The 14,073-nt window shown below is 36.6% G+C and overlaps 1 protein-coding gene across 1 annotated transcript in view; it reads left to right on the forward strand.

The window, feature by feature from the left end:
* The window catches only part of LOC106868096 (phospholipase D1), a 147,571-nt gene extending 133,706 nt beyond the window's left edge, over positions 1 to 13,865 (forward strand). Inside the window, exons 19-26 of the mRNA XM_014913212.3 lie at positions 3,138 to 3,236; positions 6,485 to 6,595; positions 7,772 to 7,863; positions 9,050 to 9,216; positions 10,227 to 10,294; positions 11,974 to 12,191; positions 12,650 to 12,761; positions 12,938 to 13,865. Of these exons, the coding sequence (XP_014768698.1) occupies positions 3,138 to 3,236; positions 6,485 to 6,595; positions 7,772 to 7,863; positions 9,050 to 9,216; positions 10,227 to 10,294; positions 11,974 to 12,191; positions 12,650 to 12,761; positions 12,938 to 13,162 (1,092 nt within the window). The 3' untranslated portion in view covers positions 13,163 to 13,865. The remainder of the gene's footprint in view (positions 1 to 3,137; positions 3,237 to 6,484; positions 6,596 to 7,771; positions 7,864 to 9,049; positions 9,217 to 10,226; positions 10,295 to 11,973; positions 12,192 to 12,649; positions 12,762 to 12,937) is intronic.
* Positions 13,866 to 14,073: the final 208 nt, after the last annotated feature.

Here is a 14,073-nt window from a genome sequence, read left to right on the forward strand (position 1 = left end):
CATCCAGTCATAGAAACCATGCCAAATCAAAATGGAACCAGGTGCAGCTCCCCAGCTTACCAGTTTTCAATCAACCCGTCCAACCCATGCCAGCATGGAAAACAGATGCTAAATGATGATGATATATATATATATATGTATGTAAAGTGGTTGGCATTAGGAAGGGTATCTAGCCACAAAAGCCAGACCAAAACAGATAGTGGAGCTTGGTTCAGTCCTTCGGTTTGTCAGATCCTGTCAAACCATCCAACCCAAAATAGACATTAAATGATGATGGTGATGATGATGACGATGATGATATATATTTCATGTTACATTAAGAAGTAGTGCATGGTGCCAGAATTTTTGACTTGAATGAAAATATATCAAACTATCAAACTGTCTGCATAAAAGGAGTTTGGACCAGCTACTTTGTAATGGCATCAAATCATTTTAGTTGTAATTATGAAGTCAAACCAAATAGTGATATTTTGAAATCATTTACTATGTACATTTCAGGTTTGTGCAATAGCATAATAGGAGATGCATCCATTACGTAAACCTTCATCAGTTATATATATATATATATATATATATATATATATATATATATATATATATATAAATTTAAGTTACAATATATGGATTCAAGTAATCTGGTAGTACTCATAAAAAAGCTCTTTAATGTATCAATGCATCACTCTATAAAACAGAATATATAATATAATACATTTTCATTTTGCATTAATGCAGGCATATAAGTAATTTATATTATCAAATATAATAATATAAATTATTTACGTGTTTTTAAGTTATGAAACAATTTGTAGTGATATTAAAATTTTCTTATTGTTAAATAAAATTTCATCAAACTATTTCTCTGTCATTTATAACTTTATATACACACACACACACACACACACACACACACACACACACACACACACACTTACACACACACACACACACACACACACACACACACACACACACACACACACCTCTCTGTATGTATGCATATGCTTCTAAATGCTTATTTGATGATTTCTGTTTTATTTTCATGTGAATCTTTTCCTTCAAAGGTTACCAGTTTTCTTACTCGTTTCTTTTATTGGAAAACCAAAGGTAAAAACTGCACCACCCCTGGTCTGCTTACAATAACACTAACCTTCTTCACTTGGGCTCCTTCCACACATTAAACAAACAGTTTTTACAAGCTGTTTCAATAAAAACCTTGCAGGAAGATATATTTCTTAAGCCATCTTATATGATTTTAACCCTAATCTTCTTCACTACTGCTCCTTCACATATCAAACAAATACATATAATAAGTTGTAATGAATTTCTTATAGGAAATGTATTTCCTTGGCCATTTTATATGATTATAAAGCCTTCAATCACAACTTCTAAATATGTAAGTCACCATTTCACTATCTTAAAGCCGTCTAGCTGCTTCCTTTTAAACTTACCACTGTTCTAATTCTTATATGGCTTTCAGTGTTTTAGAATGCACTTAAGTCTGCACATGCTGTATTGCAATTCCTGAATGAGCAACACTATACACACACACACACACACACACACCTGAGTACACACGTACACACACCTATATTACAAGCTATTGACAGTGTCCAGTGAGAAGAAACACATCTGACATTCTCACCAGCTGTTGCTAGGACAATTTTCATCTGCTTCCAATATATATTAGGTTTTTAAACACAGCATATCCATAAGGAGTATTATCTCAGGATAAATACTGCAGTAAATTTGCCTTTTGTGATGTATTTAAATTAAGTATGATGCACAGATGGCTATTATATATGTCCAGCATGGACAACAAGTGCTAAATAATGACAATGCTAATGATATTAGAAACCATGTAGAAAGCATGCCAGTTCCAGTCAAACTGTCTAACCCATATCAGCATGGAAAGCAGATGCTAAATGATGATGATGATGATGATGATATTATATATATATATATATATATATATATATATATATATATATATATATATAGAGAGAGAGAGAGAGAGAGAGAGAGAGAGAGAGAGAGAGAGAGAGAGAGAGAGAGAGAAGAGTTGGTTTATAGGGCTTGAAAATGCACCTGAGTCTTAAAATATGTTGTAGTTTTATTAAATGCCAAACTGGTTTTGATAATTTTGTTGTTTTCAATATTTGAAACCGGTTGTTATTTAACCATTTTAGAGTGAATTGGTGCTACAACATATAACATTGTTTAATATCTTGTATAATATCCAAGTGTCTGGCTTAGTGTTTAGGCATATTTGGTTCACAATCATAAGGTTGTGAGTTCGATTTCTGGCAGTGTATTGTATCCTTGAGCATGACAATTTATTTCTTTTGCATTCCTCCAGTTCACTCAGCTAGCAAAAATGAGTTGTATCTGTAATTCAAAGGGCCAGTCTTGTCACATTCTGTGGAGTGCTCAGCCACTTACATGTTTATTTCATGAGCAGGTTGTTCCATTAATCAGATCAACTGGAGAAACCCTCGTCATAATAACCAACCGAGCGCCAGTTTTATGTATGTGTGTATTGTATTGTGTTGTAGTGTATGTTGTGTTTTAAGACATTTGTAATTAGAAGCTTCAGTGTAATTAATGTTGGGTAGTCTTTTGGTTTGTGATATCTGAGGACTATCCTATTTTAGTCTATTGTTGCAGTTTTTTCTCCTGATTTCATAATGCAGACATTGAAATATCTCTCCCTCTCTCTACCTTTCTCTCTCTCTCTCTCTCTCTCTCTCCCTCTACCTTTCTCTTTCCAGTACTCTCCTTCTCTCATTTCTACCCTGTCCCTCTTCCTCTTCTTAACTCCTTCCTCTTTCTGTCATGTACCCTTTTCTCTCCTTTATACATCTTTCTCTTTCTTCCTTTTCTCTCCCCAGCTCTCTCTCTCTCTCTCTCTCTCTCTCTCTCTCTCTCTCACCCTACTGCAACCCTCTGTTCCTGTCTTCTACATTCTCTTTCTTTGCCTCTCCTCCTACATCCCCTCACTATCTCTGTCTCTCTTTCTCACACCCTTTTGTTATAACCCACATGCATCCTCTCTCTTCCTTCTCTTCCTTCTCTCTCCCTCTCTCTCTCTATAATATTTTCTCCTTATTTTAATGGCTTTTATTTTTCTTCATTCTCAGGTGAAAAAAGTCAGAGATGATGGGCAGTATCCATTTTTATTTCCTAAAATTGTTCCTAACCTCAGCAATCCTGCCACTGCTGGCAAACTGAAGATTCAGGTAAGTTGTACTCTTTGGAAAGTCTCTTCCATCATATCTTTCATTCTCTCTCTCTCCTTCTCTCTGTCTTTCTGTGTGTGTGTGTGTGTGTGTGTGTGTGTGTGTGTGTGTCTTTTATCTTTTACTTGTTTCACTCATTAGACTGTGGCCATGCTGGGGCACTGCCTTGAAGAATTTTAGCCAAAACAAATTGACTCCAGTACTTAATTTGATTTTGAGTCAGTTTCTTTTACCGAACCACTAAGTTACAGGGACATAAACACACTAACACTTGTCTAGAAGTGATGGGGGAACAAACACAAAGACACACGCACATATATATATATACAACAGGCTTCTTTCAGTTTCTATCTACCAAATCCATTCACGAAGTTTTGGTCAACCTAAGGCTATAGTAAAAGACACTTGCGCAAGGTGTCACACAGTGGGCTGGAACCCAGAACCATGTGGTTGAGAAGCAAGCATCTTACTACACAGCCTCACCCGTTGCTCCCTCTCTTCTCTAGAAGGCTTATGTATAAGAGATTGTAACAAATTGCCTGAATCTAAGGTACTCAGGACACTCCACTTCACCCTGTCTCTATTGCTTCCCTGGACCAACTCCAATTTGCCACTCATCACATTCTCTTGCTATGTCACCACTACTGTTGCCCACCATTCCCTTCTTAACTCCACCCGAACAACTTCTATTTCGGCTATTCTGGCCTTCTGCTGTCAATCGGCCCTCCACTAATTTCCTGAATCATCTGAGGAAATGGTTGGGAACCAGCAAAAGGTCTGTACTTTTGCTCACCTATGCCAAAGTACAAGCATTAGGTTATTCAGTACACTCCCCATCTACAATGTGCAAAGCATCCTATATATATATATGTTGGATGTTTTGCGTTCTTGTCCCGTTTTTTGTATTCTTTTTATATATACATATAGTGGCATACGTACACTTTGGTCTCCTATATATATATATATATATATATATATATATATATATATATATCAGCATATAACACTGATATAAGCTTCCTAAGCATGTGGTCTTTGGTTCAACCCCATTCTGCGATACCTTGAACATGTGTCTTCTAAGATAGTCCCATGCTGACCAAAGCCTTGTGGGTGGATATGATAGATGGAAACTGAAAGAAACCTATTGTAAAAATGTGTGTGTGTGTGTGTATGTGACCTCCTACTTGACAACTGGTATTGGTTTGTTTACGTTCAGCAAAAGAGATTGGTAGAGTAAGTAGCATGCTTAAAAATACTAAGTACTTAGGGTAGATTTTTCAACTGAAACATTTTGAGACGGCTCCAGTATGGTCTCATTCCAATGACTTAAGCCAGTAGACGATAAAAGGTAAGTTAATGTATGTCACTAGTATAAAACTTTTTTATTATCAAAGCAAGGAATGAATCTGTTCGGCAGAATGTATAACGCAATTCTTTCGTCAAACAGGTAGATGTACATGAAATCAGTTAATTTTATGGACAACAGACATTATACTTTCAATTTTTTACCGTTTGAAATCGACAAAAATGTCGTTAGAAATTTAGTGCAGTGCCAGTTACTTCCCTTGTCACAATTCTTTTGCGCTGCACGAGTTAATTCCCTTGACAACTAATTTAGATAATAAAAAGTCTTCAGTTCTGTTACAGACGTTATTCGCATGTTTTGTAAGAAAACCCACATTTGGTGATTATTGAAACCAAATAAATGAATGTTTGATACATTTGAAGGTGAAGAAGGAGCAAAAATATTAGAGTTCAATGTTGGTTGTTATAACATTAAAATATATAGTTGCGACCGTGCTTAAAAATAAACAACACGATATATTATTGTTTAAAATATATAAATACTTTGTAATTTAGCCGCAGATCAGTCTTGATTGAGTAGATCTGGTCGAGACTATTCTCTCTCGTAGGCTCTCTCTCTCTCTCAATTATAATGTCTCTAGCTAGAGGTAGTAGATAGCCTCCGTCCAAATTAGTTGCGGAGGTGGATGCTCCGAGAGTAGCTATGAGAAGAATAGGCTTGGCAAAGTTCTCCCTCCCTCTAAGTGAAAAGTAGCGTGTATGATGACTGTGTGCAAACAGCAGTGAAACAGGGGCTGTGACAGACAAGGACATGCATAGGCTTGAAAGAAATGAAGCCAGCATGCTTTGCTGGATGAACGATGTCAGTATGCATGTACAACAGAGTGTGAGCCTCTTGAGAGAAAAGTTGGGATTAAGAGGCATCAGTTATGGTGTGCAAGAGAGACGACTGTGTTGCTATGGTCAAGTGATGCGTATAGACGAGGACATTTGTGTAAAGAAGTGCCAATCTCTAACTATGGACGGAACCTGTGGTAGAGGTAGACCCAGGAAGACATGGGACGAGGTGGTGAAGCATGATCTTCAAACTTAGGGCCTCAGAGAGACAATGACTACTGACCAAGACCTTTGACAGTATGCTGTGCATGAGAAGACCTGTCAAGCTAAGTGAAATCATAGTAATGGCTGATGCTGGTGTCACATAACTGGCACTTAAAAATCACTTTTCAAGCATTGGGCCTCACAGAGGCAAAGTGGCTGATGCCAGTGGCACATGAAAAACTCTTTTCGAGTGTTGGGCCTCATGTAGGCAATGACAAATGACAGACCTTTGGTATTATGTCATGCTTGAGAAGAAAACTCATCAACCCAAGTAAAATCGCAGTTGTGGAAGATACTGGTGGCACATAAAAGCACCCATTACAGTCTTGGAGTAGTTGGCATTAGGAAAGGCATCCAGCTGTAAAAACCATACCAAATCAGACTGGAGTGTGGTACAGCCTTTCAGCTTACCAGCCCTGGTCGAACCGTCTGACCCATGCCAGCATGGACTATGGACGTTAAATGATGATTATGATTTCAGCTTATTGTCCTTATTTCTGCTTTTTTTTTTTTTATGTCCTTTGTCTGGAAATCTTTCATCACACACCCTGTGGACTTTTTCAGTGACTCCATCCCACATGTCTCTTCCAGTTCGGACTGAATGGACTAAACAGGAGGAGACACATGAGATGGAGAGTCACTGAAGAGGTCACTGGATGTGTGAGGAAACATTTCAGGCAAAGGACACTAAAGTGAGAACAATAAAGCTGAATTGAAGAACGAGTGTATAGGACATTTGGTTATTTGACAGGAAAAAAAAAAACACCATCATGAATCTTGCAAAACAAATATATAAATGTGAGAATATTTTGTTGTCATTTGTTTGTTTGTTTTTTATTTAGATTGTACGTAGTGTCGGACAGTGGTCAGCTGGTAACTTGAAGTGTGAAAACTCTATACAACAAGCTTACGTCAAAAGTATCAAGAATGCAAAGCACTTCATTTACATTGAGGTGAGTTTGATATTTCAGCTACTATCTCCACAGTGTGTGTACATGTGTGTGTGTGCACATGTGCATGCATGTATGTTTGTGTGTGATCTCATAGTGGTTGGAAGTAGAATAATTCAGTTGGAAGATTAATTATAAAAGTAAATACAGAGTCCACAAAAAAAAAAAATTGTATACACACTTCAGGAGAGGAAAAATCTGTGTGAATATTTTAATTCAGTGTTATCACAATTTGATGAAACATCAAAAGAGGTATTTATATTTATAGAAGTACTTATACAAGTTAAATATCTATACAGATTTTTCCTTTCCTGTAGTGTGTATACAATTTATTGGCAGACTCTGTATATCAGTGTACCGTGAGGAGAAAAGATACTGTTTTAGACAATTATTTTTGAACTTTAATCATTCAGTGACCTCTGTTGCCCCACATCATCCAACATTTTAGACATTTTATCTGACAGTAAATATATTTGTTGTATTAAGATGGTGAGCTGGCAGAATTGTTCAGATGCCAGGCAAAATGCTTAGCAGCATTTCGTCTGTCATTGCTTTCTGAGTTCAAATTCTGCCAAGGTTGACTAGGTCTTTCATCTTTTTTGGGGTCAGTGAAATAAGTACCAGTTGAGCACTGGGGTCAGTTTAATCGACTAGCCCCCAAAATTTCAGGCCTTGTGCCAATAGTAGAAAGGATTATTATTACCTACATTGCTGGCAGAATTGTTAGCTCACTGGCCAAGATGCTTAGCAGCATTTCATCCATCTTGATGTTCTGAGTTCAAATTCTGCTGAATTCAGCTTTGCCTTTCATCCTTTCGTGGTTGATAAAATAAGTACCAGTTGAATACTGGGGTCAATCTAATCTACTTACCCCTCCCCTCAAAACTTCTGGCCTTGTACCAAAATTTGAAACTATTATTATTATTGTCCACATTAAGGTAGAGAACTCGTAGAATTGTTTGTATGTTGGACAAAATGTTTAGCAGCATTCCTTCTGACCCTTTATGTTCTGAGTTCAAATCCCACTGATGTCAGCCTTTCAGGGTCAGTAAAATAAAGTACCAGTCAAGTACTGAGGTCAATGAAATCAATTTACCCTCTCCCCTCAAAACTTCTAGCTTTGTGCCAAAACTAGAATTATTAATAACCACATTGGCATTTTCTTGTTTTTAATTCCAGAACCAGTTCTTTATATCCAAAGTTGCCAGTGACAATATTGTGTTAAACAAGATTAACAAAGCCTTATTTGAACGGATTCTTAAGGCTCACAGGTAAAATCTTATTCTCTTTTAATCTGCTTTAGCAGGTAAGATTTCATTTGACTGTAGCCCTGGAAGACCCAGAAATGGATGGCCACATAGTTCTTCGGTTTACAGCTGAAAATCAATGGTGTTTCTACCAACTCATGAGTTGTAAACACAAAAACCAAATGACTGCTTATTTTTGTGTCTTTCCAGGCTTACAATCAAATGAAATCTTACCCACCAAAGCATATTTTTGGTTTCATAGGATCAATATTTTTGCATGGTTCATTAGGATATTAAATAACAGTGGCATAGCCAGGGAAGGCTGGGATCATGTGATTTGGTAGGTTTGATGGTGGCAAGGGCATGTGATTTATCTCCCACTAACGATGTAAACAAGAGTGCTTATATGCACCACAAGTCTGTAGGAGAGGTTCTCTCATGTTGACTATTATTGCAGCATCCACTTTTAAGCAGGGATAAATACGTTCTGGTATTAATACTGCTCCAGTTGTTATTAATTATTTAACAATCTTTTGTTCTAACTATGAACAGCCCTACTGACTTGTTCCAGTCTTCAAAGAACTCAATACCTTTGGTATGCTACAATCTTAATGACACCAAAATTATTCATCTCAGAATCACAAGTTATTGTCTGTCATTACAAAAGCCATTTTATTTCCTGTTGGGATTATTTGGACATGGATTCCTGTGCAGCAGACTTTCATTTGTTGTGAACAATAATTCTAACTGTATCCAAACAATCAGATTCTCAGATTTTTGTTGTCCGGTCAGATTCCAATTTCTAAAGCAGAAGAAACTTTCTGGTTTTTGTTTCATGGTTAATGTTGGTCACATCATAAGAATTTACAAACTTCAAGAGGATATGAAATAATTCTTTTTTTGGAATGGGATCTTGAAACATTTATAAAACCTTAAATAATAGCATGTAAATATTGGGTTGGATGTTTCTTTCATTTTTTTCTCTCTTTCTCCACACACACACATGCACACGCATTCACATGCACTCACACACACACATGCATACACATTCACATGCACCCACTCACACATACACACACACACATATGCATACATACATATACACACACACATATATGCATATATACACCCGCGTGCATGCACACACACACACACACACACACACACACACACACACACACTCAAATATATGTTTCATGTGTATTTTCAGGAAGAAGGAAACTTTCCGTGTGTACATAGTAATGCCATTGCTGCCTGCCTTTGAAGGGGAGATTGGGACCAAGAAAGGGACTGCAATCCAAGCCATTACACACTGGAATTATGCTTCTATCTGTAGAGGGAACGAGTCTCTTCTGACGCGACTCAAACAAGAGGGAGGTTTGTACAAAGTTTTGTTTGGGAGGCATATTAAGGGAGACTGTATCCTGTTTTGAATATGGGACGTAAAGACAGACAAAATGTCGCTAAGCATCTTGCTTAGCATGCTAACGATTCTGCCAGCTGCTACCATAATAATCATAATAATGCTTTCCAATTTTGGCACAAGGCCAGCAATTTTAGGTGAGGGGCGGGTAGATTATATCAACTCCAAAGCTCAACTGGTACCCAGTTTATCAACCCTGAAATGATAAAATGCAAAGTCAACCTCGGCAGAATTTGATCTCAGAATGTAAAGACGGAAGAAATCCTGCTCAGCATTTTGTTTGATGCACTAACCATTCTGCCACCTTGTTGCCTTAATAATGAGAATAATAATAATCCTTCTGTTATAAGCACAAGGTCTGAGATTTTGGGGGAAGGGGTTAGTCAACCCAGTACTTGATTGGTATTTATTTCATCGACCCCGAAAGCAGGAAAGGCAAAGTCAACCTTGGTGGAATTTGAACTCAGAACATAAACCTGGACGAAATGCCACTAAGCATTGTGCCCAGTGTGCTAGTGATTCTGCCAGCTCACTACCTTAATAATAATAATAATAATAATAATAATAATAAGGATAGACGCTCCTCTTGAAGACGATGTATGAGCATTCAGCTTTTTTGCTGAATGACCTGCACAAATGATTTTGTTTATAGTGACCAAATGGTCGTGCTGCACATTGGTTCACTCTCTCCATCAAATCGACTTTGTCTGCACAGACAAGTGCACAGTGTAACATGCATCAGGTCTAAAAGTGATTGCAGAGCAACATGCTCAGTCTAGGAATTGAAATCATGACCTGGTGATCATGAACACAACACCCTAACCACTAGGCCATGCATTTTCACAGTAATAACAATACTAATAATGATAATAATAATTCCTAACAAAGACTGGGTAATTGATTGAATCAACTCCTTGTATATTACTGGTACTTATTTATTTTTTCTTCTTATCTCCTTTCCCAGTGCCAGATCCGTTTAATTATGTGACATTCTATGGTCTACGGAATCATGGAGAACTTTTAGAAAAACTTGTAAGTAGTAATTGTTGTTAATATTTACTCATAAAGTGTTGTGTAATGTTGATGTTATTGTTGTTGTACCTGTTGTTGTTTTCCTCAGGTTGGTTCTGCTTCAACAGACCTACCATTCTGTATTTCTTGTATTTTCAATATGTTCTTCCCTTTTTAAGACCTTTCAGTTTGATTCAAGTGAGGTTTGACTGCTATTTCTTGCCAATTAGCTAACTATATAGTGACTCCCTTTGCTCACCCTATAATTCTATGGGGACAGGCATCTCATATGGCCAGCAATTATGTGATAACATACCTCCAGCTAACACAGTAATTTTGTGGTGAAACGATATCTGGCAGCTTCACCAAAAAAGTAAGTTTTGGATGTTAGGTTTTGGCTTGAGGTACCACAAGACTTTGACAGGAGGCAATTTGAAGGGAGCCTGCTGTTGGAAGTTGTGCATTCTTCATAAATAGAGTCCATGGCCCTTGTTTGATTCATTAGTTCAGTATGGTTTTGGCTGAGGAGACACAACAATGTTGGAACATCAAATGTCCCAGAATCCCCTTGCACTAATGAATCAAACACACACTCATCAGAAAAAAAAAATGTGATTATCATGTGCACACACACACACACACACACACACACACACACACACACACACACACACACACACACACACACACACACACACACACATGACGATAGCTTACTTACACACACACTATCATATATGTATTTTTGCATACATTTTCGTTTTTTCCTTCTTTTAAATGTATGCAACAATGTGTATGTGGGAACAAGAGTAAGCTATCAGTGGAGTCTCTGTGTGAGTGTACATGTGCGTAAGAAATAGCAGCAGCTGCCCATCATAGCATTTACTTGTAGAATAGCAGAATCAATCAGGCATATTATTTCTTAGGAAGTTCTGAGGAACTATTTCCAGCATGAAAGACAACTTTTTCATTGCACACGGAAATTGATATTTCTTCACAGTTTACAATGTTACACAAGATTGGTTATATTAGATAAGAATGAGATGATTGTAAATGGTGGATTAAAATGATTTGCTAACTCCTGTCTTCGATAATTGTTATATATCATCATCATTTAATGTCTGTTTTCCATGCTGCATGAGTTGGACAGTTTGACGGGAGAGCTTCACTAGGTTCTATAGTCTGTCTTGGTATGGTTTCTACAGCTGGATGCCCTTCCTAATGCCAACCACTTGTGTTGGGTACTTTTTATATGGCACCATCACCAGTGCTTTTTATGTGGCACCATTACCCATGATTTTTATGAGACATCATCACCAGTGCTTTTTATGTGGGATCATCACCAACAGGGTTATCAAATACTTTGCAAGATGATGGATTTGTTTTGTAATAAGGAGTGAAGGGAGAAAAAGACACACACACACACACACACACACAAACAGCAGGAGTTAATTGAATTAAGTTGGATTTGAAAAGATTAAGCAGGACTGACTAATTTAAGAAAATATAATATAAACAAATAATCTGCATAAAAATTAGAAATAAAGAACAAAAGAATAATTATTGATAAAACTGTAAAAAACTTCAGTCAAGATAGGAGCAATTAGTGTGTGAATGTGAAGCCTCTGCATGTTTGTGTGTGCATGCATTCATTTGTGTGTATAACAAAATAGTAATTTCTTTCTGCTTGTGTTTTGTAGACAACAGAATTGGTTTATGTACATAGTAAGATGATGATTGTTGACGATGACACAACAATAATTGGATCTGCAAACATCAACGACCGCAGTATGCTGGGGGACCGTGACAGTGAAATGGCTGTCATAATCCAAGACCTGGAAACTTTCCCTGTCCAGTTCAATGGTAAAGACCATCAAGCTGGACATTTCTCATCCTCACTGAGAAAAACAGTCTTTAAGTGAGTCAGCGTTAACAATATCTTTTACTGGTTCATTGCTTTCATACATCATTGATTTCATTCACACTTACTCCTCTTATACTTCACACACACAGTCTCTCTCTGTCTCTCTCTCTCTCTCACGTTCACTCAGTCTTTCTCCACTCTGTTACACTCAAATTCTCTCCATCTTATTTGACTCCCTTCAGACTTATCTCTCACTCACTCAATCTCTTTCACATATTTTCTCTCTCTTGCACTTTCTCACTTCATCTATCAACTGAAGGCTCTCAAATGCGTGTGTCGTAAATTTAGAGATAAACCACAACTGTTCTTCCCCCCCCCCCACACACACACCTTCACTCTTGAAACCTGATTTATTGATTCCTCAGATTCTCAATCACTTCACTGTCTCTGAGGATAACAACTCTTCAGTTTATTTGGAATGGTTCAAATATTTCTTCTCCTTCTGTCTCTAGGGAACATTTGGGCCTCCAAGATGATGAGCCTCTGGTGGATCCTGTCTGTGATGCTTTCTATAAAGAAATTTGGATCCAGCAAGCTAGCATCAACACAACTATTTATGAAAAGGTATGTGATTATTAAGGTTGATGTAATCAACTTATCCCCTCCCCTGATATTGCAATGCAAAGACCTAAGTCACCATGTTGTGATTGTAAAGCGATGACTATTATTATCATTAATATTATTATTATTATTATCATATTGGTTTAGCAATATTTGTTTTCTCTTTTTTTTTTTTTCAGGTTTTTAATTGTATTCCAAATGATGGAATCTTAACTTTTGATGAACTCAAGAAATACAACAAAAAGTCAACTCTTGCAGAAGATAATCCAGGCAAAGCAAGGGAAATGCTAAAGAATGTACATGGTCACCTTGTTTTAATACCACTTTACTTCTTGTCTAATGAAAATTTGACGCCACCTCCTGGGGCCAAAGAAGCTCTTTTACCAACAGTTTTATGGACATGACACAAGTCATCAAAGGAATTAGTTTCTATAAATAATGGCTGTGAATTATTATTATTATTATTATTATTATTCTCTCTTTTATATCATACTATTTCATTGGTTTTCATTTTCTTTTATTCTGATTTAATGTCTCATATAGTAACAATGTAGGTTAAGGATATTTTTCTTGCTTTAGAGTTTATTCCATTTTCCATTTTTTCTTTTTTTTGTTCTTCCACATCAAGAATTGTAATATTAGCAAAAAAAAAAAAAAATGGGAACCAAGTTTTGGTTGAATTTTTAATGAAATTCCACAACCTTTTCAATGTATATATATATATAAATATATAAATATATAAATATATCAGTATCATCATTATTGTAACACACACACATACACACACACACACACACACACACATTACAAAGATATATTTTTGTATTCAGTCATTGCATTATCCAGCTTGTACGTAACAAAACTTCATCATGACTCTTGTTACTGAACAATTTTAAAGCAATATGTGGATTTTTAACATTCCAGTATAAAGTACAGAGTGTTCTAAAAGATAGTAATTTATTGAAAAATGATACATTATGATATTAGGACAATATTGAAGGTCCCTCCTCACCCATCCATTTGTCCCCTACCTTAAAGGAGGATTTAAATTCACTAATAGAAAGTAATTAAAAAAAAAGCACTTATCTGTTTTACGATTTTCTTGCACCTCCTCATGGTATCTGTTTTGATTTAGAAGAATTAATCCATTGAACGTTAAATGGCTTTTGCTAAGGGACACAATACTGTGAACAAAAAACCTCTTGCATCTCCTCTGCTAAGCCAACTCTCTTTATTGGCTCCTTTAGTTTGTACCTTTTCATTTAGTAAAATGAAGGAGTGAATAGTAACACACACACATGCAGTGCTTAAACTG

Source organism: Octopus bimaculoides, chromosome 21 (genome assembly GCF_046866305.1).
Source record: "Octopus bimaculoides isolate indiv1 chromosome 21, ASM4686630v1, whole genome shotgun sequence".
Lineage (NCBI taxonomy): Eukaryota > Metazoa > Mollusca > Cephalopoda > Octopoda > Octopodidae > Octopus > Octopus bimaculoides.